Genomic DNA, 26,173 nt, shown 5'->3' with positions numbered 1-26,173 from the left:
ACATACATTGCAATATCATATTTTCTAACTGAGGTGGAAGAACATATTATTATTTATATATCATAAAAAATTATCTTGGTCAGGCACGAATCTTGAGGCAAAATCAAGTTAGAAACTTTCAAAATTAAAATTAAGACCATCCAAACTCCGATTTCAGCTAACTTTTAGTCGAATTGATCGTCTCGAAATTATGAACCCAATGACACCAAATTCTCCTCAATCTGAGCCCAAATGAGTCCAAATCAAAGACCCAAAGCACATTTGGAAGGTTCAAACCATGACTTGGATTACCAATTAGTTTCCAAACATGACCAGCTTATATTCATATCGAGCGGGTCGACGAGAAAAATCCAACGAACCCAAGATTAGTAAATTCTTATATCATTAAGACATTCAAATATCCAGTAAATTGTCTAAGATCAAGGGAATTGACATAAGCCATCCATTCAAACCACTCCCAATTTACCCTTGATTTTCCTCCTATTTACTGGCTATGCCACTCTTAAAAATCTATAAATAGACCCCTCACTTCTCATGAAAAGGGGCCCCAAGCAAGGAAGAGAAGGACGAGATGGAATATGAGATTCTCTCTTGCACCAAGCTTCTTAACCACTGCACAGATTTCCGCCGGATCACCAATTGATGCCCGAATTTTCACTGAACCATCAACTGATGCCCGTACTTCTACCAAGCCACCAACTGACGCCCGGACTTCTATCAGACCACTGACTGACTTTGTAGTTCTACTGAACCACCGAATGATGCCTGATTTCTACCTGGCCACCGACTTAGGCCGGATTTCTACCCGACCACTTACTTACGTCGGACTTCTGCCCAGCTATCGACTTACACTGGACTTACACTTGATCGCTAACTTATGCCGGACTTCCACCGACTTCTAATTATTCTTGGACTTCCAAACGACAATAGTCCTTCTGACCTTCGTCACCCTCCGACTACTGTCCTTAAGACCTCCATCCCCAGACAACAGTCTTTATGACTCTATATCCCCCGACTAAGGTCTTTCCGACCTCTGTCACCCACCTACTATGATCCTTTCGAACCCCATCGCCCACCGACTACGGACTTTTGACCTCCATCACTTAACAACGGTCTTTCTGACCTCCGTCGCCGGTCGATTATGGTCCTTTTGACCAACATCATCCGAATACGATCTTTCCAACCTCTGTCACGTGACAATGGTCTTTCCGACCTCCGTCGCTCGCCAACTATGGTCCTTCCGACCACCCTCACCCGACTATGATCTTTCTGACATCTATCGCTCGCCGACTATGATCCTTCCGACCACCCTCACCCAACTACAGTCTTTCCGACCTCCGTCGTCCACCGACTGCTATACTTCTGACCTCCGTTGCCAGACAACAGTCTTTATGACCTCCGTCGCCCACACACTACAGTCCTTCTGACCTCTGTCGTCTATAAACGATCTTTCTGACCTCCGTCGCCTGCTGACTATGATTATTCCGACCACCGTCACCCGAATACGATATTTCCACCTCCATCGCCAGCCGACTATGATCATGCTGACCAAACAAACATATCAATTCTGATTCTTCTAATTTCCACCATGTAATGCACTTTATATGATGTATATTTATTGCACCAAGCCAAGGCGTTCCCTCTAAGGAAGGGCCTCATTTGTAATAAACTACAAATACTAGTAGATTCATTCAAACTGGGCCAGACCCCATGGTTTTCTCATTTTCAAGATTTTTCACGTAAAAATCTAAAATGTCTCTTATAAATGTTGTATTCTCTCTCTTATCTGATTGTGTGCTGGATCTTCATACAAAACTAAAACGTAAACTTTATATTTCTCTACCGCCGCGAATATTTTAAGACACAACAATTATAATATACCTATATAGTATATTATTTCATTTTGGTCAGGCTGCCTGATTTTATCCCTTCATGAATTTGTTACATAAAAATTCTAATAATTATTTCATTCTTTTTTATTATACATGTGTATTAGATCTTCATGAAAAAATAGAATGCAAAAAATTTATCTTTGCCTCAATGAATTTTCAATTTTGCCAAATTTTGCCACGCGCAACATTTATGAAATATTACGATTTGTTTAAATATATGATGATGTGCAAAGTAAGAAAATAATTGAATTTTGATTGTTTTTTTTTATAATATTTGTTCCCAATTGCTCATGGGAAGAAGGCCGCCACGAGGCCTTTGGTCCTCCAAGCTCAACCACATGCTCTCAAATCGCGCCGCCGTGGTCTTCTGCTAACCAGTCCCTCTTCCACCACGGCGGCCTCCTTCTCCGCCGCCCCCGCCGACAAATGAGATGAAACCACTTGTCTTCTTCAATGGCGAGAATTCCAATCCCCTTATCCCTTCTCCATCCCCTCCCCAAATTCCGACTACAACTCCAAACTCCCTCCGTTCTCTTCCTCCTTCCTCGCCCTCTCTCGTCTCTCATAGACGCTGATCTGTCGCTGTCTATCAACCGAATTCTCGCAGACCCTCAATGGCGCCATAGCCCCGATCTCTCCCGCCTCGCCCTTTCTCTTCAACCTCATCAAACGCTCGAAATCCTCCGCTCCCACCCCGATCCTCTCCGCGCACTGGATTTTTTTTATTGCCTTTCTCAGAGGCATTCTCACAAACACGTTATCGACTCCTACGCCACCATCCTCCACCGCATCGTTCTCGCCGGCCTCTTCGTCCCTGCGCATAGGCTTAGGATCCTGATGATTAAGTCTTGCGAGACGGAACAAGAAATTGTTAGTGCAATCGATGTGTTGAAGGATTTGGATGCGAAGGGTTTCACCCTCGATGTTTTCTGCTACAATACGATTTTGATTCGGTTGGGTAAGCTGGATTTGATCGGCGTTGCCGTCGATATTTACCAACAGATGCTGGGAAGTGGTGTGGAGCCGTCAATTGTAACTTTCAATGCTCTGATCAATGTTTTGTGCAGGAATGGGAAGGTGAAGGAGGCGAATGTGATATTGAACAGGGTTTTTCAGTGTGATCTCCTGCCTGATACATTCACTTACACGTCGATCATATTAGGGCACTGCAGGAATGGAGACCTTTTTTCTGCATTCAGGGTTTTTTACTACATGCAGAAGAAGGGCTGTGAGCCTAATTCTGTGACTTACTCAACTTTAATCAATGGGTTGTGTGATGAAGGGAGGGTGGATGAGGCTTTGAATTTGATGAAGGAGATGGTGGAGAGAGGCATCATGCCGACCGTGTACACCTATACTCTACCCATCAAAGTACTGTGCTGTGATGGGCTTGTGGGAGTGGCCAGCAATTTGATTGGAGATATGAAGAAGAGGGGATGCAGACCAAATGTTCAGACTTATACTGCGCTTATCAGTGGTCTTTGCAGATCAAACATGATAGAATTGGCAATTGGGTTGTTCAATAAAATGGTTTTGGATGGTTTAGCACCAAATACAGCAACATGTAATGCGTTGATCAATGGGCTATGTGAAATGGGGAAGGTTCAGTCTTCTTCTAGGGTTTTCAGTTTGATGGAGAGGCTGGGTTGCTTTCCAAATACCCAAACATGCAATGAAATAATCAAAGGACACTGTTTAATGGAAAGAGTTGACAAAGCAATGGTGGTTTTACATAAGATGCTTAAATTTGGTCCGTCACCAAACCAGATAACATATAATACAATCATTAATGGGTATTGCAAAACTGGTAATTTGAGTAATGCGATGCGATTGGTGAATTTTATGAAGGAGAATGGCTGCAGTCCTGATGAGTGGACTTATACTGAACTCATATATGGATTTTGCGAAGCAGGGAAGCTGGATTTGGCATCTAAGGCATTTCAGGAGATGCCGAAATTAGGTCTGAGACTGAATGAGATTACTTACACTGCACTTATTGATGGTTATTGTAAGAACAAGAAGCTGGATGCTGCATTGTTGTTGGTAGAGGGGATGGAGGGAAATGGTTGCAATCCAAATGTGCAGACCTATAATACTATGATTAATGGGTTCTCAAAGGAAAATAGACTCACAGAAGCCGAGAAATTGTTCAATCAAATGCTCGAGCGAAATCTGTGGCCTAATGTTGTTACATACACATCCTTGGTAGATGGATTCTGCAGAAATGGTTCTACTTCTCGTGGACTCAAAATCATGGATGAAATGATGAAGCAGGGTTGTGCTCCCAATCTCCACACCTATAATGTTCTAATTTCTGGCTTGCTACGAGAAGGCAATATTAATGAGGCTGAGCAAATGTTTGAAGGATTGGAAGAAAATGGGTTAGCACCTGATCGTGTAACGTTCACTTCATTGATGGATGGCTATGTTATGTTAGGTAGGCTGGATCTTGCTTTTTCACTTATGAAGCGAATGGTTGATGCTGGGTGTAGAGCAAATTATGGAACCTATGCTGTTCTAAGGAAAGGATTACAGAATGAACGCCAACTAATGGAGCAAAAAATTGCAGTTTCAGAAAATGCAAGCAATACTTACAGTTTGGCAGAAAAAGAAATGGAAATCGACACTGTTTCAAGCTTATTAAATAAGCTAGTTGAATTCGGTTGTGACCTTAACGATGATATTTATAATATTTTGATTAGTGGTTTGTGTAGAGAAGGGAGGTGGTATGAGGCAAATGAGCTAAGTAGAAGCATGATCAACCAGGGTTTTCTTCCAAATGAGGATACATTTAATTCCTTGTTGCTAGTATTTTCTAAGCAATTGATGGTGGATAATGCTTTAGAAATATTGAATACAATGGCTGAAAGTGGATTTGAACCATACCTGGTTTGCTACAAGTCATTAATCTGTGCTCTCTGTAAAGTGGAGCGGATTGAAGATGCTCAACATCTATTTGAAGGCATGCTTCTGCAGGAGTGGAATCCGGATGAGATTGTGTGGACAGTCCTCATTGATGGCCTGGTGAAGGAAGGAAAATCAGATTTTTGCATGAAACTTCTTCATGTTATGGAAGCTAGGGCTCATCCCCCCTCTTTCCACACTTATGCTATTTTAGATAATGAACTTTCTAAAGAAGAGAGCTATGCTGACCGAATTCATGTTGCTGATACATTAAAGATCTGAAAACTTGTCTGGCTTTGAGTTCCTCATAAGTGGAGGAAGTGCAAAGTAACAGAAATTTTTATAGGGAAAATTCCATTTTGCTTTAATGGTGGAATTCACGATTCTAAGGCAAATTGGATATGGATGTTCAAGACCAGAAGAACAGAACTCTCGGCATGCAACTCATAATCTTATTGGGACTTGGGTAAAATTCTTTGTTATAATAGATGGACTGAACTGATGGATATCTGGTTGATCGATTGTTCTGGTTCTAGCTTCAGTTGATGCCATTGAACTGAAACGATCCAGATTGACCCACTGGTTTTATGAAAAAATGGAAATTGGTGATCCGGTAATTAATCCAGTGGTTCTCAGACGCCTGAATTAGATGAGGTAAATAGATTAAAACATCTAAATTTCCGTGAATGTTATATTAGGGGGCTTCATGTATCTTGATTTTAATGATTTTCTACAAAAAATAATTTAGAAATCCGCATTTATTAAACATGTTGTAATTATTATAATAAGCTTTTCACTTTACATGTTATTGGTAAACAGTAATTACTCCACTTTTGACCCAGTGAACCTACCTCTTGTCCCCTTGCATGGGTCAAATTCGAGTCCGGGCCTACTAACTTTAATAAAATGTTTTGGGCTGCTATCTTGTGCGCATTATATTATCGTAGGATGTTGTCCAGAGCTAATTTATATGTTTTACATTTTTGCAGTGGCTATACATCGAGTTCAAGTGGAAAGTCTGAAGAAAGTCAGTAGTCCTAGTGAAGGAACTATACATCTTATTATTCAGGTACCGTCCTTTATTATATTCATTACTCATAGCGGTTTATATATATATTTGTTTTTGTTCCATCGGACATCTACTAAGTTAATAACATGTGGATGCACAACTTTATGTTGCCAGTCCATGCTCTTGATGGATACTGGTTTGGAAAGATCTATATTTTGCAGCATAGGTTAAAATTTTGTTTTAAGTTTCAAAGGAGTAGAACTATTCCATGCACTTGTGACAGCCTACATCAACTATGATTAAAGTAGCTTTCTTGTGTCCATGATAAAAAAATGTTTGCATGTCTACCTGTGAGAATTATAACAGGCTTTCACTTTGCATGCTATTTCTCTTGAGTGAGAATGATCTACTTCATGAATGATGTATCCTCCTAAGGTCTAACTGTATCAATTCCCTCCATTCCCTTCTCTGCATGAACATGTTTCACTATCTACTGTCTCTAAAGCTGTATCTTCGGTAAATCTCCAGTTAGGCTAAGGAAGATGAATTTCATGTCTTAATCTTAGGCTAAGCTAACATTGACTGGAGTTCTGAAAAGATTTTCCTAGACTATGCTTAGCATCTCATTTAGTACAATACAAGACTAAATGGGAGTGAGGAATCATAAAGTTAGCCCAAATAGTTTTGGGATAAGTCAAAACTGGAATTACTTTATTCACCATGATGTAGGATTTAAACATGCAGGCCACTCTGACCCTCCTAAAAGGACGAACACTTGTGCATCTTGTCCTTTTGCAACACGGAAGTACAAGCTAGTTGAAGGAACTACAAGAAAGTATCAATCTATTCTGTTTGGAGCAAAGTGGCCGTTATGCTTTGAAATCAACCTTATGGCGTTGGAGGACAAATTTTATAAATCATTTTAGATGATGACTGAACTATATTTGCAGAACAATTACTTATAGTTATTAACTATATGAATGATGCATTGCCTAGTTTTAGAAGTATTTGTAGAGTGATCATAAAGTTCTTCATCATTAATAGATCACATCAGGGATTAATAATAAGTTCTTTTTTTTATATGATATGGAGTTGGTTATAAACTATACTTAAAATGAGATACCTTGGTGTGTCATAGTTCTAATTGATGTAAGCTTATTTGATTTAAGTGGAAAGTAAGAATAATGAGAAAATGTTTAGAAAATATGGGATTTAGGATTAGTAGAATAAAATTTATGTGTATTATATGTAATTTTAATGAGAATGATATTGATAGTTATCAATTAACATTGTTTTAAGATCAAGAGATATTTAGGTGTGATCGTTTAAATACTTGAATAGACTATATAAAATTATAATAATATAGACAGTGATATGATTTCCAGAGTTGAGGTTGAATGGTTAAAATGAATGCAGTAAGAGAATATTACGAAGAGTTGAAATACAAAATACTAAATTTTATAAAATTAAAATTAGGCTAGGCTTTTATGTGGCTTTGAGTTTTAGGCGACATAAAAGTCATTAATAGTCAATTTGAATGTGCTGAAAACGGAAAGGTCAGATTGTATGTGTGGTAAAGCAAGGAAGATAAGATAGAGACCCACTTATATTAGCACCTATTGACAATAAGGTAGTGAAAAATATATTCTATTTGAGATAAATTTCTAATACCCCTTGTGGTAGGAAAATTTGCCAACAAAAAGTAATTTTTCTATTTGTATGACAACTATTACTATTTTTAAAAAAATTGTCTTTGAAAAAAATTATTTTTGGGGAAACATAATAGAAACTATAGATGAAAAGGTGCTTTCAACAACAAAAGTATTAAAGCATAAGCCGTCCCAAACAAAATCTATAATCTTCTTTTGTTTGGACATGTAGAATGGAGGGTAAATTTTATATCCATGATAGTCAGATTAAGTAAACAAAATTGTTTGAAAATTGAGAGGACAAGGATGAACAAAAACCACCATGGATAGAAGTTTTTCAAAATGATTTAAGAAAAATATATTTGACATCTCATGTAGTACACAACAAGAATTAATGAAGAATCAGAATTCATAAATCCGTCTTCATACATTGGGATAAATTTGATGTTGTTTTTGTCGATGAAAAGTTTAATTCTTCTATCACAAACTAAAAATAAATTTAAACATGTGAAGACTAACATAAAAGATTTGGAAAAGTTGGAATAGTATGATGGACAACATCTTATTGTTTTATGTATCGTCACGATATAAATCCACTTCAAAATGCTCAAGTGTGAACATACGGTATGAAGTGTATTTATAGGTTTAATCATCAACAAGACAACAACTTAATCAAAATGACCTATAATACTATCAACTCAGTATATTAAGGATTAAATGACTGTCATGGACAAAATAATAAATAAAAATGTTTCTCCTAAGGAAATATAAGTTCAACAAAATATCTTGAATTCAACAAATTATCTTTATAGATTTATACTAGATACTTGGGGCTAGCTTTATGAATCCCTATTCTCCATTTATTGATATTGAGTATTCCATTAAATTTTAATTATACTATGCACAAATCTTTTCATGCAACTTTTAATCATATTATTTTTGTTATATTCTTTTTCATGCCTAATAATATCACAAATTTGTTGGTATATCATATTGAAGCATCTTTCATCTTTCATTGTATATGCACAAATTATTTAATTCTATTTTTCATTATCTTTATCATCAATAGGCAATACTCCTACAATCCATCTTATATAATCATCTTCTAAAATTGACCAACACCCATTTGTTGATTTTGGCAGAAGTTTAATAATTGAATGTCAACCTAACATCAACATTTAATCTTTATTATCTGGCCTTGAGTCCAACAAGGGCAGTTTAAATTCAAATATGATTATTGTTCAAACTCAATTTAAATTTATGCATAATTCTTGAAATTAAGTTTTCCATATTTTATTCAGGTATGCTTGTTGAACTTGAAACTTTCTATGAATAAAATATCCTTCTATAAACTATGCGAATGAATCAATAGTCTCTCAGAGTGTGAGACTATTGGATTGGCTTCTAGAAACTTTTAAAGATTTCATGATGCAATGAATGTTGAATATTTATATGGAATAAACCATTCATAGGTTGGTTATAGCTAGTTTTTTTGGTATAGGCCTGGTCTTTATCTTGGGGCTGCAAATAAATTTAGACTACTTGTTATTTACTTAATTTTTTTTTAAAAGGACTCTATTCAAAATTTTGCAAATAAAGTATATCTTGGCTCACTAAACTATTTAATATTATTTTGAAGACTAAAAAAAATGTCAGATAAGGAGAGTAGATGTGTTAGATTTGGCCTATGTTAAGAAATATAGAGGTAGACCTAAAAAGACTTTGTTAGAAAATATTAGAAATGATCTTTCTTTATTAGAGTTAAATGAGAATTTGACTCTTCACAGGACATAATGGGATAAAGGCTTGATGTTGTTGTTGGAGGAGGATTACATCAAGGATCAACTTTAAGGCCATATCTTTTTGCTCTATTCATGGATGTTCTTACTGGACATTTACAAGAGGATGTACCTTAGTTTATGCTTTTGGTTGATGATATTCTTCTTCTTGATAAGACTAGAGAGGGAGTTGAAGGAAAACTTAAATTATGGAGATCAACCTTAGAGTCTAAACATTTTCGTTTGAGTAGATCTAAAACAAAATACATTGAGTATTATTTTATTAGTAATAAATCTAGTAGGGATATTGTGACTTTGGGTGATTAAGTCATTAAAAAGAGTACACGTTTTAGATATGTTAGTTTTGTTTTTCAAAATGATGATGAAATAGATGGGCATATTATTAGTAGAATTCAAGTTGAATGTTGAAGTGGAGGAATGCTTCATGCTTATTGTGTGATAGAAAAGTATCCCTCAAACTTAGGGGAAAATTTATAAAATGATGGTGAGACCTTCAATGCTTTGTGGCTCAGAATGTTGTCATTAAAAGAGAAGCATAAAATTATGTCGACTATTGCAGATATGAGGATGTTCAGGTGGATGAATGGCTTAACACTTAGAGAGAGAATGCGAAATGAGTATATATGTGAAAAGGTTGGAGTAGCTCCAATGATAGATAAGATTAGAGAGAGTTGCCTGATGGTTTAGTCACATAAAACGTCAGCCTTTGGATGACCAAGTTAGGAAGAAATTGTTATGTGCAGACTCTGGACGTAGCTCTGCATCCGGGCACCAATTAAATTTAGACACACACACACACATATATATTCAATTATTCATACAATACGATGACCTGACCTAGTCCAGTCATGCGATTTTTAATTTGACACTCGCTTTTACATTTTTAAGAAAGAAACCCATGAAAGCTCCTAAATATTTAGGGTTTTAGCAGAATAAAAATTTTGGTAATTGTTGAGAAATAAAAACGAGAAACAGACAATGAAGATGGAAACTGGTTTGGAGGACGTTGCATTCTCCAAGGAGTTGACATGTTCATAGGACATGGAGACTGAAAGGCGATATGCAAACATTCAGGAAGACTTGAAAACAAGACTGTAGCCAACCATGAAGAGTTTATAGGATCGTACGTAGATTGCAAGATTGGTTGAAATGAAATCAATTTGGTTGGAGGTGCTGTAGATTTGAACTTCTTATCGGTAAAGAAACAAGCTGCAGCCAACCATGAAGAGTTTACAAGATCATTCGTAGATTGCATGATTGGTTGAAATGAAATCAATTTGGTTGGAGGTGCTGTAGATTCGAACTTCTTATCGGTAAATTTTAAACTCCTCTCAAGTTTTACTGTATTTCATGTTAATGTATAGTTTTTAGGGTTTATGGTGTATTATTCAATTATTTATATTGAATGACACGAACAATCATGCTTTAGAACAGCAACTATGTAAAACATTTTGTAAAATGATAATTTTTGGAAGTTAAGGGTTTTTCTCAATTGTATAAATATTGTGGCATACTTAATTATGTGTTTTTTTACTCTTTTTAATATTTTTTGCACTAGCATGCAATGTGTGTACAAGGGAAATATTTTTGAATTTTGTTTTTTTCCTTATATCAAAATGAACAAAAACACCACATAATTAAAAAAAAATGTGTGTATAAGAAAAAATCATAATTAAAAAAAAAATTTCTTTGTACACGCACTGTGCAAGTTTAAAAAGTATCAAAATGAACAAAAATATCACATAACATAAACCATTGATATCATTGTATCTAGGCTTTTCACATGCAATACACTGTATATAAGGAAAAATCATAATTCAAAAAAAGTCCCCCTATCAAAATTAACAAAAACGTCACATAAATAATTGATATCTTTGTATCTAATTTCATATCAATACAGCGTATGTATAAGAAAAAATCACAATTAAAAAAAAATTTCTTGTACAAACACTGTGTATTAGTGGAAAAAGCATCAAAATGAATAAAAAGCCACATAAATCATTGATATTGTTCTATCTAAAGCTTTTCACATTCAATACACTATATGTGTATAAGGAAAAATCACAATTTAAAAAAAAAATCTCCTGTACACACATTATGTACAATTTAAAAGCATAAAAAATGAACAAAAACACCACATAAACCATTGATATCGTTGTATCCAAGCTTTTCACGTGCAATACATAGTATGTGTATAAGGAACAAACATAAATTCAAAAAAAATTCCCCTTGCACACACGCTATTTAAAAGTGCAAAAAGTATTAAAAAGAGGAAAAAATATATAATTAAGCATGCCACAATATTTGTACAACTGAGAGAATTTCTGAACTTCCAAAATCTATAATTTTAGATAAAGTTTTATGTAGTTATTGTATAAAGCATGCCTCTTTCCAGCATTCAAATATAAATAGTTGAATAATACACTTTAACAATCTCTAGTCGAACGCCGGTTTTCATTGGCCTCAAGTGTCTAACGGTATGCCTAACTGACTGCCCTTTTCGTGTTTGTAATAGTGCGACGCCAATATCGTCGCATTGCTCATAACGGACAAAAAAAAGCAGAATGTGTTTTTTTTTGGCGTTCGTTGGAGGCTCGTGGCAGTTGCAAACAAGCGACAAGCGAATGACCTAAACCCTAAAACCTAAAAATTATTTTGGAGAAAGTTTGAATAGAGTATGTAGCTTCACCATTAATGCCTTCAACAAATCTAGTGATAAAATGCCACCTTAATAAAGCTCACTCTAGAGTTAAATCTGACTTGCGAATATGACTGCTGAATGACACCTAAAGAGGATGAAGAGAGCGATCCTTCATTGAAGATGAAATTGAAGGAGATGGCAGACTGATCCGTGTTCGAAGATGAAGAGCGCTTGAATTGAAATGAGGACTGAAGAAGGAAAGGAGAGCAATCCTTGTTCGACGATGAAAAGTGTTCCGACTCCGCAACTTTGGGGACTTTTGGTCTACCGCGATTTCAGAATTTTCACCTCTAGATCGGGTCGAGCATTGGGTCGTAAGAAAAAAAAATAGAAATCCACGTGTCTAAATTTAAGTGGTGTCTGACTGCAGAGCTATATCCAGACTCCGCATGAACTTCTTATCGGTAAAGAAACAAGCTGCAGCCAACCATGAAGAGTTTACAAGATCATACGTAGATTGCAAGATTGGTTGAAATGAAATAAATTTGGTTGGAGGTGCTGTAGATTCGAACTTCTTATCGGTAAAGAAACAAGCTGCAGCCAACCATGAAGAGTTTACAGGATCATACGTAGATTGCAAGATTGGTTTAAATGAAATCAATTTGGTTGGAGGTGCTGTAGATTCAAACTTCTTATCGGTAAATTTTAAACTCCTCTCAAGTTTTACTGTATTTCGTGTTAATGTATAGTTATTAGGGTTTATGGTGTATTCTTCAATTATTTATATGTTAAATGCCACGAACAATCATGCTTTAGAACAGCAACTATGTAAAACATTTTGTAAAATGATAATTTTTGGAAGTTCAGGGTTTTTCTCAATTGTACAAATGTTGTGGCAAGCTTAATTATGTGTTTTTTTCTCTTTTTAATATTTTTTGCACTAGCATGCAATGTGTGTACAAGGGAAATATTTTTGAATTTTGGTTTTTTCCTTATATCAAAATGAACAAAAACACCACATAATTCAAAAAAATGTGTGTATAAGAAAAAATCATAATTAAAAAAAAAAATTTCTTTGTACACGCACAGTGTGCAAGTTTAAAAAGTATAAAAATGAACAAAAATATCACATAACATAAACCATTGATATCATTGTATCTAGGCTTTTCACATGCAATACACAGTGTATATAAGGAAAAATCATAATTCATAGAAAGTCCCCCTGTACAAGTTTAAAAAATATCAAAATTAACAAAAACGTCACATAAATAATTGATGTCTTTGTATCTAATTTCATATTAATACACAGTGTATGTATAAGAGAAAATCACAATTCAAAAAAAATTTCTGGTACAAACACTGTGTATTAGTGAAAAAAGCATCAAAATGAATAAAAAGCCACCTAAATCATTGATATTGTTGTATCTAAGCTTTTCACATGCAATACACTGTATGCGTATAAGGAAAAATCACAATTTAAAAAAAAAATTCTCCTGTACACAATTATGTACAATTTAAAAGCATAAAAAATGAACAAAAACTCCACATAAACCATTGATATCGTTGTATCCAAGCTTTTCACATGCAATACATAGTATGTGTATAAGGAACAAACATAAATTAAAAAAAAATTCACCTTGCACACACGCTATTTAAAAGTGCAAAAAGTATTAAAAAGAGGAAAAAATATATAATTAAGCATGCCACAATATTTGTACAATTAAGAGAATTTCTGAACTTCCAAAATCTATAATTTTAGATAAAGTTTTATGTAGTTATTGTATAAAGCATGCCTCTTTCCAGCATTCAAATATAAATAGTTGAATAATACACTTTAATAATCTCTAGTCGAACGCCGGTTTTCATTGGCCTCAAGTGTCTAACGGTATGCCTAACTGACTGCCCTTTTCGTGTTTGTAATAGTGCGACGCCAATATCGTCGCATTGCTCATAACGGACAAAAAAAAGCAGAATGTGTTTTTTTTTGGCGTTCGTTGGAGGCTCGTGGCAGTTGCAAACAAGCGACAAGCGAATGACCTAAACCCTAAAACCTAAAAATTATTTTGGAGAAAGTTTGAATAGAGTATGTAGCTTCACCATTAATGCCTTCAACAAATCTAGTGATAAAATGCCACCTTAATAAAGCTCACTGATTCATGTCATTATTGTTCGACAAGTTTTACGCTGGCTGTCGACTACCTAACGCAACCCTCCACTTTTCTCATTCAGGACTTAGGACCTGGCAACGGCAGTGTTAATAACGAGAAATATTTTGGAGAAAGTCCAAATAGAGTATGTAGCTTCAGTGCTTCACCATTAATGCCTTCAACAAATCTAGTGATAAAATGCCACCTTAATAAAGCTCACTCTAGAGTTAAATCTGACTTGCAAATATGACTGCTGAATGACGCCTAAAGAAGATGAAGAGAGTGATCCTTCATTGAAGATGAAATTGAAGGAGATGGCAGACTGATCCGTGTTCGAAGATGAAGAGCGCTTGAATTGAAATGAGGACTGAAGAAGGAAAGGAGAGCAATCCTTGTTCGACGATGAAAAGTGTTCCGACTCCGCAACTTTGGGGACTTTTGGTCTACCGCGATTTCAGAATTTTCACCTCTAGATCGGGTCGAGCATTGGGTCGTAAGAAAAAAAAATAGAAATCCACGTGTCTAAATTTAAGTGGTGTCTGACTGCAGAGCTATATCCAGACTCCGCATGTAATAATTTCTTCCGGTTAAGAGAGTAGATGTATTAGAGCCGGTTTATATTAAGAAAGGTAAATATAGACCTAAAAAGACTTGATTTATAAATGACATTTGTTTATTAAATTTAAATGAGAATTTGAATCTTAATAGGATACAATGGAGAAAAAAGATTCATGTAGCCGACCCTACGTAGTAGAATAAAGGCTTCATATTATTTAATGTTGTAAAGTATAACAATTTAACATATTTTACAAATAGTGAAAACTAACCTAGCTTCTGATTTTTTTTTTAAACTAGGCAGTACTACTATGATTTGTTAGGAAGCCTTAATACTATTGTTTTGATTTGTTATGAAAACATGCGATGACATTATATCAATTTTAATGATAATTCCTAATAGTAATGCCATGGCTTGACATAAACCATAGTAGTACTATTCGGATTTCAAGAAACCCTACATATGCCAAGGTTATTTGTCTTTATTTGCAAAGAAGGGTAAACTTTTAGCCTCATTGACAAAAATTTTGAAATTATTGTTATTTTCATAAAAATATCAAATTGCATGGAGCTTTAAATAAATATTCCTGAATTTTATATTATTTTAACTGCAATAAACAGTTATATACTTATATGCATCCAACGTATAAGTCACATTTACTTAGATTTATTTACTTTTACTTGTTTATTATGTTTAATTCTCTTAGTGTCTGCATTCTCATCTAGAATCAACCCAAACATTATCTAGATAGGCCCACCTTGGGCTTCGTGCACATTATTTGAGCTGCTGGATCCTTTGATGAAAGTATTACTTGTACATATTATGTGAAACAATGGGAAGCTTAGCGGGTGTTTATGAAGATTCATTAAAGCAATATTACAGTCTTTAATGATTACCATATATTTATTGCAATTTTGGGAAAAAAAGTAGTTAACACTCGTGAATTCTACACCACTTGCCTATCTAAAGGTGATGTAGAACTTAATTGGGGCCTTTAATTAGGAAGGAAATCATTAGGATAGAGAGGAGAGAGGGGCCAGCCAAGTGAGAGGGAAGGATGAGGTGTTTAAGTTTAATGAATGTGAATCAAACATTAATTGGGATTGAGAATTAAATCTGAAATTAATTTTAGATTTGGAAGGATTGGAGGGGCTTCCTAAATGGATTTATTAATTCGGAAAGGTTTTTGAAATTCAAATATATTTGAATTCAATTTAAGAAGCTTCCCAAATTAACAATTGACTAATTTAGGAAAGTAATCAAAAGGCTATTTAAATTTGAAATTCAAACTTATGGATGAGGGGCTGGCGGCTTCAAAGAGGGGGAGGGGTTTAAGAGAGGGAAATTAATGCTTGGTTGAATTATAATTTTAAATTATGACGGATTGATTTAATTCCAACCCTATTTAAAATTCAAATGGGCATGAATTTAGGAACTTTCCTAAAATAGGGATTCTCATTTTAGGAAACAAATTCAAAATTCAAATTTATTTGAATATGAAATTAAATTGTTCTCAAAATAAGAAAGGCTCCAATTGGAAGGTTTTGAATGCAAGATTTGAATGTGTGGAGGCAAGGGAAGAGGGAGGAGATGTGGATTTCGGTGAGGAAGGGGAGGGTTGTGGGGAAGGGGACGGGGTTTTCAACTAGGAGGTGGTGGTGGAGTTCAGTTTAGAGAGTGGGAGGAGAGAAGAGGGAAGCTTGGCCGGCGGCTATTGAGGGGGTATGGTAGGCGATCAAAGGAGAAGGAGAAAAGGAGTTCAGGGAAAGAAAGATAAAACCGTGAGCCCAGACGCTTCCTGCGGCTGATGGGTGATACGTTGTCTTTGCCAAGGGACTTCAAGCCACGAGCCCGAACCCATCCTGCGGCTGATGGATGCTACGATTTCCTCCCAGATGGATCTCACTAAAGTCCTCATAAGAAACAAAAGTGCAGAATAATTTTTTTATTAAAACTCTATCATCGTCTAATACAAGAGCAAGAACCTCTATATATAGGCCTTAAAAGAAACTAAAAGACAACTTTGCCCCGTGGGCTTATATAAGAAAAGACCATTAAGTAAGGGCAAAAATGAAAAATGCATAATTAAATCAAAAATATAATTAATAAACTAAGATAAAATGGAGGGATCTCGGCCGTTGATCTTCGTCTCTTCCTTTGATTAACGTCCACCATCAGATGTCCATATCAAAAGGTCTCTCCAGTGTAGCTTTTAAGACCTCAGTGAGGCTGCAATATATTATACTCAATATTTGCAAATTTTTTAACATTTATATAACAATTGATTTTGGTATTCCTGTGATCTTTCTTAATCTAATTATACTTGGCTTTTCTTTGAGATGAGTTAAAAATCTTCAAAATGTGGGTTGCCTGTCGGTCTATTTGGGGCAACTTTTTCATCCTTTTTTTGGTATAATTGTCACACTTTCATTTGAATATTGCCTCTTATTTTTTAGAATTTTTTGTTGAAGAAAACTATTTTTACAATTAGATTTACCAGAGGATAATAGTTGTAAAAAAGCTAGTCCAATTTTTGTGAAATAGAAATATTTATAATAATCATACAACTTTCAAAATTTTATTTTTTCCATAACAATTTTATAACCATTTTTACAAAAGTTGCATCACCCCCAAATGAAGCCTATGAGATTCTTATATGGCACATAAAAACCCATAAAGGTGCATGATCGGAAACACTTGTAGATCTCAATTATTTCCTATCAATCTTCAGAAAATAGCGAGAATTCTTCACAAAGATCTGCACAAAATCACAAAAAACAGTAGGTAATTTGTATTATTTGATGAAAGGGAAGCGGAAAATAGCAAGATACAATTGATCCTCTATTCGAGAGGAGGATCGATCTCTCCCAAATCTCTAGATGCCGCTAGAGCCCAAAGGAAACCTAAACCTAAGAGATCTCAAATTTCAGCTAAATTCAAGATGCCCTAACCCTAGGAAAACAAACTATTTAATGCATATAATTCAAAAGAAAATCTCTAAACAGTTCCTACATTCATGCGTGCGTTCGGCGCGTATAGGAGGCGGAGAAATCCGCCTCTATTTGCGTAGGCCGGTCCAGTCGGACTGGCCCAATGGACTGGTCTAACTGTGCATCACTGCAAATGATAGTCTGAACATGCAAAATTCTAGACCTATTGTGCTAAATATTCCTATGTTGCTTCTAAATCTTAACAGTTTCCTATAGGTCCAACTAACTTTGTTCTTCTCTAGAGATATTATTAGTCAGATGTAGATCTAAATTATGTACTCACTGTGTACCAAGTACACAGCTATATATAGCATTTTTTTTTTTTACTTCATCTTACGTTACTCTGCATGAAAAGGTTTTCCATATCTTACTTGCTGAAAGCTAAAATTTACTGAATGCCTCGGGGTACGAATTATATATCTACATCTTTGGTTCAAGAAGGAATGGAAATCATCCAAACTGAGTGTTGAATCTGCTAAGATGTTTCTTTCAATCCCATTTTTATTCGAATCGGCCAAACTGATCTAATCAGTTTGCTGTATGTTTTGTGGCTCACTTGCACTGAACCAACTTGAACATCTCTTATGAGCATTATTGTATATGTAAGAAAATATAATGCCAAATGTGAAGACTTTCTACCTAAATAATATTGGCAAATTTAAGGCCACTGCTATCCCCTATGCTTCCCAATAATTTCTTGCTGCATGGTTGCCCATGCAAAATGTCCCCCTTTTCAAATTCCACTGGAAATAAGTTCAGATTCATTAAATATAATTCATCTCTAAGAAAAAAATATTTTGTGCGGATATCGAACGTCGTCCATAGACCAATAAAATGCACCACGTCACCCTTTTATTGTACTGTAGCTTTGTATTGCTCGGTACCGCGGCATCTGGACGTAGAGTTGCATCCAGCATCCGCACAGAATAATTTCTCACTTAACAAACAACTCTCCTGTAATCAACCAACAAAATTTATAGTATTATTCATTCTGATTATGATATCTGATATGAATTCTGTCATTCTAATGGTCTCGCATTAAATACTGGGCTCAATTTTGCAGGAATTCCGAGGACAAAGATAAGCTTGCAGCCTTCAGGAAAGCTATTTTGCAGTTATCGTGAATATTTTGAGTCTGAGGACTGAGGATGGAGGAAAAGGTAAGAAAATTTTCTTCTGGGATATTCTGCCACCAAAATGCATCAGGGTAACTTTAAAATCCTACCATATGCCTAAAAATCAGGATTTTTGTATTTAAAAATTAGGATGTTAATAAATCACTTACCTTTTTTAGACACGTAGTAAAATTTAAAAATTATCCTGATATATTTTACACCAGAATATTCTGCTGCAAATTTTATCAGGAAGGAAAAAAAATGCAGTTTTAGGCTACATTTGAGACGGCTTTCTTACTGCTTATTGAACTAGTTTTTAAGTTAAATTTTTTTAAAAAAAGTAAAAACACGGCTTTCTCATTGATTCCTGAAGTAGTTTTTTAGTACAAAATTAAATTTTTTATACCAAAAAGCTGCCTTAAGAAGCAGCAAGAAAGCCGCCCAAACTAAACTTTAGTCTTCCCTGATTCTTTTAGCCCTGGACCTCATGATGCTAAGAATAGATTTGCCACAGATAAGTTAACAAGATCTCCTAATCTATTGTTTTGATGATATAGTTCTTAGCACGTGTATTATGCTTTCATATATTCAGCTAATTTTAATTTATTTATATATTTTTATCATTGATTGTAAGTGAAATTTATTATTAAATAATTTCATAATTTAATAATGGCTGATTTTGCCTTCCATATATCTGACTCTTGACATGCAAAATATATGATTTTTAGCTGATTGTGTGAATATATGGCTTGATTGTTGATATTTTATAGAAAAAATTAACTAAAATGCTTGTGTTTTGGTTTGATAATATGCAATTCCCAAAGAAATTGTTTTATAAAAGACCTTGTCTGTGACAGAATTTTTGTTGTGTTGTAATAGTTGACATAATATTAAGTGTTGCAGAGATGAGGATGTTCAGGTGGATAAGTGGCTTTACTCTTAAAGACAGGATACAAAATAAACATATACGTGAAAATGTTGGAGTAGCTCCAGTAGAAGATAAGATTAGAGAGAGTCACTTTAGATGATTTGGTCGCATAAAACGGCAGCCTTTTGATGACCCGATTAGGAAAAAAAGGTAGAGGTAGATTTAAAAAGACTTGTTTAAAAATATTAGAAATTATCTTTCTTTTTTAAATTTAGATGAGAATTTAACTGTTAACATGACACAATGGAGAAAAAGAATTAATGTAGTAGATCCCACGTAGTGGTATAAAATTTTTTTGTTGTTGTACTAGTTGGCTATCAATAAGCCCCAAATGGTCTGGTTTGGCTTTTGAATTTGTATGCACAAATGAGTTCTTATCAGCAGAACTTTGGCTATCTTGTTTGATTATTTTGGGAAGCTGTATTAGTTATAGGTGGTTTGATTTGATATAAATTAAGCTTTTCATTAGATTGAAATTTTGTGATGTTAAGATGGGCTTATTTTGGTTTCTGCCAAGTTAAATAAGTTAATCATTGATCATTTAGGAGGCTTATTTTAAGGGCTAAAAAGGAATTCATTGGGAGTTCATTGCTCCTCAAATAAAAAAAATGAGAAAATTTTGCCTATTAAGGTTTCATTTGGAAGGGCTTTCTTTCTGGTTTTTAAAAAATCAACTTTCTAGTACAAAATTTTTTCATTTTATATTAGAAAGCTGCTTTGCGAAGCAGAGAAAAAGCCGTCCCAAACGAAGCCTAAGGCTTCATTTGAAGCAGCTTTCTTATTGCTTTGCTTTTTAGCCCGCAATCACAATTACTATTTGGTCATTATTCTTTCACTGCTTTCTTTCGAAAAAAAAATGTGTTAGTGAGTTGTTTTCTATAATAGGTTTAAAAAGTACTTTTTCTATAACAATTTTACAAAGCAATAATAAAGTTATTCCTAATGAAACTTAAGTGGCAATCACAATTTTATTTGATTATTATTTTTAAAAAGTTTCTATGATGAAAATTATATTTTAAATTATTTTTTCTACAGTAATTTTGTAGCTATATTTATAAAAAATTATAACAATCTCAAGTGAATCATAAACAAGATAAATTCAAATTCAAATAATCCCAAAATCAAACAAATTTTATCAAAGTAACTCAAAATCAAATCAATTCAACCACAAACCAATATGAGCCAACTTTTTATATGTTCCATACCATTTATATAGCAAATATTGAACCTACTCGAAAATTGAATCATTCTTACCACCAAATATAACGCAAGCAAATAACAAATATACTCTTCTATAAGATGTATTGTTGAAGCCCAATATAGGACAAGTTAATGCATCTTTACATGTTTGACTGCACGTGCAGCATTGACAGAGTACTTATGAACTGTAAAAATAGCTTTGTAAAATAGTTTGAAAGCACTTTTCAAAAAAAAAAAAAAAAAGTTTGAAATCGATATTGATGTGATTCAAACAGCTAATCAGCCATAGTAAAACTCCAAATATTGCAAAAAAAAAAATTAGGCTTCGTTTGGGATGGCTTTCTTTCTACTTTTTAAAGCAGCTTTCTAGTACAAATTTTTTTTATTTTGTATTATAAATCTGCTTTAAGAAGCATAAAGAAAGCCGTCCCAAACGAAGCCTTAATATAAACTTCAAAACTTTTAATTCAAAGTTGGGTCCTTGCAAATAACATACTTATGGAAGGCAATTAGTGATTTGGAATAAGAGCTCGTATGTTCTTAAAATATCATTAATAGAGATATAAATTTAGGGTGAATGAGCCAAGTGGGCTCATAAGGACAAGAGTCTAACTTATCGAACCACAATTTCATATTCGAACTTCAAATCGAGTTCATATATTACATCAGCTCGAACTCAAATTTGGCTCAACTCAATTCGTCTTCTTATAGAGCAAGTTCAATCAATATTAATTAACACAAACAATTATATTAACCTAATCTAAATTCAAAAAAAAAAAAAAAAAAAACAAACAAACTCCAAAACGAATCAATTTGAATTGGGCTCAATCCTTATATTTTCATTTAGGCCAGACTCGAGCTTGAGTTCAATCTCAATATAAATTAAATGAATTTGGCTTGATTAACCAGGGCCTCAACTCAATTCGACCCCCAAGTAAATTCAATGTAAAAAAGATAGATTTTGAGCAAAATATCTTGAACAAATTTTGGCTTGAAATAAACATTATTGAATTTATTTTAAAACAAGTATAATATATAAAAAAATCAATCAAAATATATACTTTACAGATTTTAAAATTTAATATGATAATTTTTTTTATTAAGATATATTTAGCCTTTTTTTTTTCCAACTCAAAGATGGTAGTATATTTATGTGAATGAATTAACAGCTAAACATTCACAAAGAAAATGGTTGCTATTAAAAGTATAGTACTTACATCATAATTCTGTCCCAAAAAAACAGATCAATAGATCTCACAATATAGGCTCCAAAGTGTGGGTCAGAGGGCATCAATTTAGGAAATGAGCCAGGGAATAAAGAGTTCAGAGAAAAGCATGTCATTCCTTCCAAATAGCTAGAGGACAAAAGAGAAATTAAATGCCTTGTAAGAACCAAGAGAAATAATAATAGTAATAAACTCAAAGTCACATCAATGTCATTATATATATATAATAAATATTTAAGCAAAGATAATTAATCAAAATTTAGTCAAAATATATTTCATAATTATTATACTTATGATTAATCAATCAAAATTTATCTACATTCAAAGAGAAATATAATACTAAGTTAAGTGTTGCAGAGATGATGATGCTCAGGTGGATGAGTGGTTTTACCTTTAGGGATAGGATACAAAATGAGCATATACGTGAAAAGGTTGGAATACCGTCAGTGGAAGATAAGATTAGAGAGAGTCGCCTTAGATGGTTTGGTCATATAAAACAGCGGCCTTTCGATGACCATGTTAGGAAAGTAGAGGTATTAGATTTGACTTCTGTTAAGAAAGGTAGAGGTGGATCTAAAAGGACTTGGTTATAAAATATTAGAAATGATCTTTCTTTATTAGATTTAAAAAAGAATTTGACTTTTAACAGAACACAATGGAGAAAAATATTAGAAAAGTAGAGGTATTAGATTTGACTTATGTTAAGAAAGGTGGTGGTAGACCTAAAAAGACTTGGTTATAAAATATTAGAAATGATCTTTCTTTATTAGATTTAAACGAGAATTTGACTTTTAACAGAACACAATGGAGAAAAATAATTCATCTAGCCAACCCCACATAGTGGGACAAAGGCTTGATATTGTTGTTGTTGTATCGAAAATATATGATATGTTTGGGATGGTTATATTATTTTATAAAATTAATTTGTAAAATTATTGTGGAGAAAGCAATTTCATTACTATGATGATTATAGAATGCAGCTTTTCACCATATAAGTAATTAAAAAGCAGTAAGAAAGTAGATATAAAACGATAGCTAGATGAAATTGTGACCGCTGTCTAAAAAATAAAGTAGCAAAAAAAAGTTATTCAAAATAGTTTTTTTCTTAAAAATATCAGCATCAATCCCAAAATTCATTCTCTCCCTATGGTACATCTACAACCCACAAAAAAGGTAGTGAGAGAAAGAACACAAAGGAAGGATGGGCCCTTCAAACCATGATAGGAATAAGAACAAACACTCTGAAACCAATATGTAGCTAAAATCTAACTAAAACCCTATAAACACCTAGCCATATAACAAAGAAATCAGAAATATTAAAAGCATGAACCAACAAAAAGAAGAATAAAAGAAAAATGGGACAATTCTCATTAGAAGCTATAAAAGCACTTCTCTCCTCAAAATCAAAGGGCGAGGCGACAAAAACCATCACACAACCATTTATTCTCCCTTAGCCCCCATCCAAATACAAAGCTACAAACTCCCTTTTGGACTTTTTAATCCATCGCCTCAATCTTCATCCCTTAAAATAAGTCCACCCACCAACCCATCTCCTTAGATTGCTTGCAAGAGCCATTACTCTCTTGGATTTTACACACACACTACTGATTCCCTTCTACCCTTTACATCATCTTTGATGAATTAATGCGGCATATAATCATATAATATAAATGCAAAAAGACAAAGCTTACTTCATATAAATACTGCAACTTGGAAGGAAAGACTGAGTCACCTGGTTTGAGTTCTGATGGGGAAGAAAAACAGCGAAGCTTCAGCTCACCATTCCTCCATTGCACTCCTGCAAGAGAGATTCAGACAGCTTGAGAGAGTGAAAGAGTTGAGAGAGGAAAGGGAGCAAATCAAAGCCTTAACTGAAGCTGGAAGGAGGAGCCCAAGTACATGTTATGAACAACCAGCAACATCAAAGTGGTTCATCCACCCTGACCTAATCCATCCATCACGACCGTTGAGTGGAGGTCCATCATCAAGCCTTAGATCACAGGAGGAGAATAATGAAATCCAGAATTTTGATACCCCACTCTCTATGCAGCCTCTTGGTTACAGCGAAGGAGATGTTGATACTTCTCTTCACTTATAGATGTATCTTAAAAGTATCGTTGTTTATCCTTTCAAATTTCCTTCTTGGATTTTCTTTGATCTTTGTTGGCTTGGTGTGTTATCTTCTACTCTTTTGTGCGGCTGATGAAGGAAAATGACTAGGAAGCTTGATCTTCATGTAATTACAAGCTCTTATTGCAATCTATATCTTGGTTGCTAGCATGGCTGATTAAGATTAGGATATTATATTATAATTAGATGAAATTCATAGTATATCTCATATTAGTGTTGCAACAGCTTGTTAAAAAGACAGCACATCTCTTATAGCGTTTCAGACACTAAATTTAACATGATTTTATCAAAAAGTCATATGGTTTATTCAGCAGTGTGTGCAATAATGGAGCAGATAGCAATTCTAAATTGAGTCTAAATAACTAGGGTATGTATGATTTGCTGAAGAAAAATTATGGAATTAAAAGAAATACAATGTATTTGAAATATTTAAAGGCATATTTATTGAATAGTAATCATTTAAAGTAAAAAAACAATAATCCTTCTCATGATTGAGTGCAGGATGCAACAAATGCCAAGCACTAGATATCAGTAATTTCATTTTAAAGGGAGTGCTAGTGCTTCTTTCGGAAAGCAAAGCCTGTTAAGCTGAATCGAAGAAAGAAACAGAGCTACAGCATTATGAGTGCAATATATACTCACAAAAACCTTGTCAGTTTATACTACAAATAAGAAAGAGCGGTTGCACAAAGGCTATTAGTATCCATCATGCAAAGTGTCAATACCTAAAAAAATAAGAAGAGACATCACTCCTTAAAATTCTGACAGGATCCACATGGCTACAGCAAGCAGAGTACAAATAGAAACTGACCATATTCTCAGAAGGAATGATTATTAACTTGGTGAAAAGTGCGACTGTAAAAGGAACCAAGTATCAACATGAAGAAATCTACAGATGACAAATTGCCTCGTGGTTTTCACAAGATATTTTTTTAGGTTGATACAATATTAATGGTGGGCCGGTGCTTGTCTGCGACGAATAAGTTGCCTTTTTGTGACATGATTCTTAAGAATTTGAATCATGAAAATACGGATTCTTCAAAAGGCAAAAGATCAGGCAACATAATTTAGTCATCTTGGCAGGAGCCTCAGAGATCTGGAACAACTTTTCTCAACTAAAAGCAACGTCATTTCATGTGTTAATACTATGTAGGTCTGCTTCAGGAACGTGATTATAAAATATTTAATAGAACTATGGTTCACTCATAAGAATAATCATAATCACTTTCCCTATCCACTTGAGAGTTCACCTTACCATACTCATAATTGATGCATCTCCAGAAAATCGCTTGATTATTCATTAAGCGGTTTTGTGTGTGAATTTGGTGGGATATTCAATAAATATTGTTGGAAATTGAGTAGAGTTCAGCTCAAGAAGATACATGGCTTAGGGGAGTCATGAGATAAAGCTAGGGAGCTGAGACAGTAGACAATACTTTCGTGAGGAAATTCCCAAGAGGCACACCAGAGAAGAGCTCCCGAGAGACATCTTTGATTGCTTGGATCCTTTGGGACATACTTCTTAAAAGATAATAGCTATTGTGGACAGTTCAAATCAATTATAATAGCAGTTGGACATATGGATGGCGAAGATCGAATCCAATCTCTGGGCAATCTTTTGGATTTACACATGAAAGCTAAATGAGGCATCACAAAGCTTCCATGTATCTATGGACAGGACTTTAGTGGGCATATACGTAGGATTTTCTAGCCCCTTTGATTTTGTTTAGCCATAAAATATACTCTTTGATCAAGCTACAAATAAAGAGATAATTTAGTTATATATGTTTTGTCTAGTAGTGGAAAAAAGCATTCTTTACTAAATAAATTATGCTTTTATTATCACAAAAGAGCATGACATCCCCCTTTGTTCGTCATAATTCCTGTAGAAAACCCCAAAGAAAACACATACAACTATATTATCCCTTTAAGGCTTTAATCATTAATCTATGTATTATGTGGTTAATTATCAACCACATATTATCCC

The 26,173-nt window shown here is 34.3% G+C and overlaps 1 protein-coding gene and 1 long non-coding RNA gene across 2 annotated transcripts; one reads left to right on the top strand and one right to left on the bottom strand.

Annotated features, from left to right (window-relative positions):
- The first annotated feature begins 2,194 nt into the window (after positions 1 to 2,194).
- Positions 2,195 to 19,393, top strand: LOC110104669 (pentatricopeptide repeat-containing protein At5g65560). The gene is made up of 3 exons (XM_020833876.2): positions 2,195 to 5,450; positions 5,786 to 5,865; positions 18,651 to 19,393. The coding sequence occupies exon 1, from the start codon at positions 2,346 to 2,348 to the stop codon at positions 5,076 to 5,078; it is 2,733 nt and encodes a 910-aa protein (XP_020689535.2). The 5' UTR covers positions 2,195 to 2,345; the 3' UTR covers positions 5,079 to 5,450; positions 5,786 to 5,865; positions 18,651 to 19,393.
- Positions 19,394 to 22,006: 2,613 nt separating this feature from the next.
- LOC110104672 lies at positions 22,007 to 24,069 on the bottom strand. Its single transcript, XR_002304066.2, has 3 exons — positions 23,929 to 24,069; positions 23,789 to 23,854; positions 22,007 to 22,185 (listed from the first exon to the last, which is right to left on the bottom strand). It is a non-coding gene; the product is annotated as an uncharacterized LOC110104672 (long non-coding RNA).
- Positions 24,070 to 26,173: the final 2,104 nt, after the last annotated feature.

This window comes from Dendrobium catenatum, unplaced genomic scaffold (genome assembly GCF_001605985.2).
Source record: "Dendrobium catenatum unplaced genomic scaffold, ASM160598v2 fragScaff_scaffold_72, whole genome shotgun sequence".
NCBI classification, from domain to species: Eukaryota; Viridiplantae; Streptophyta; class Magnoliopsida; order Asparagales; family Orchidaceae; genus Dendrobium; species Dendrobium catenatum.
Note: the sequence above shows the minus strand (reverse complement) of the source record. Positions and strands in the feature narration are given on the sequence as shown.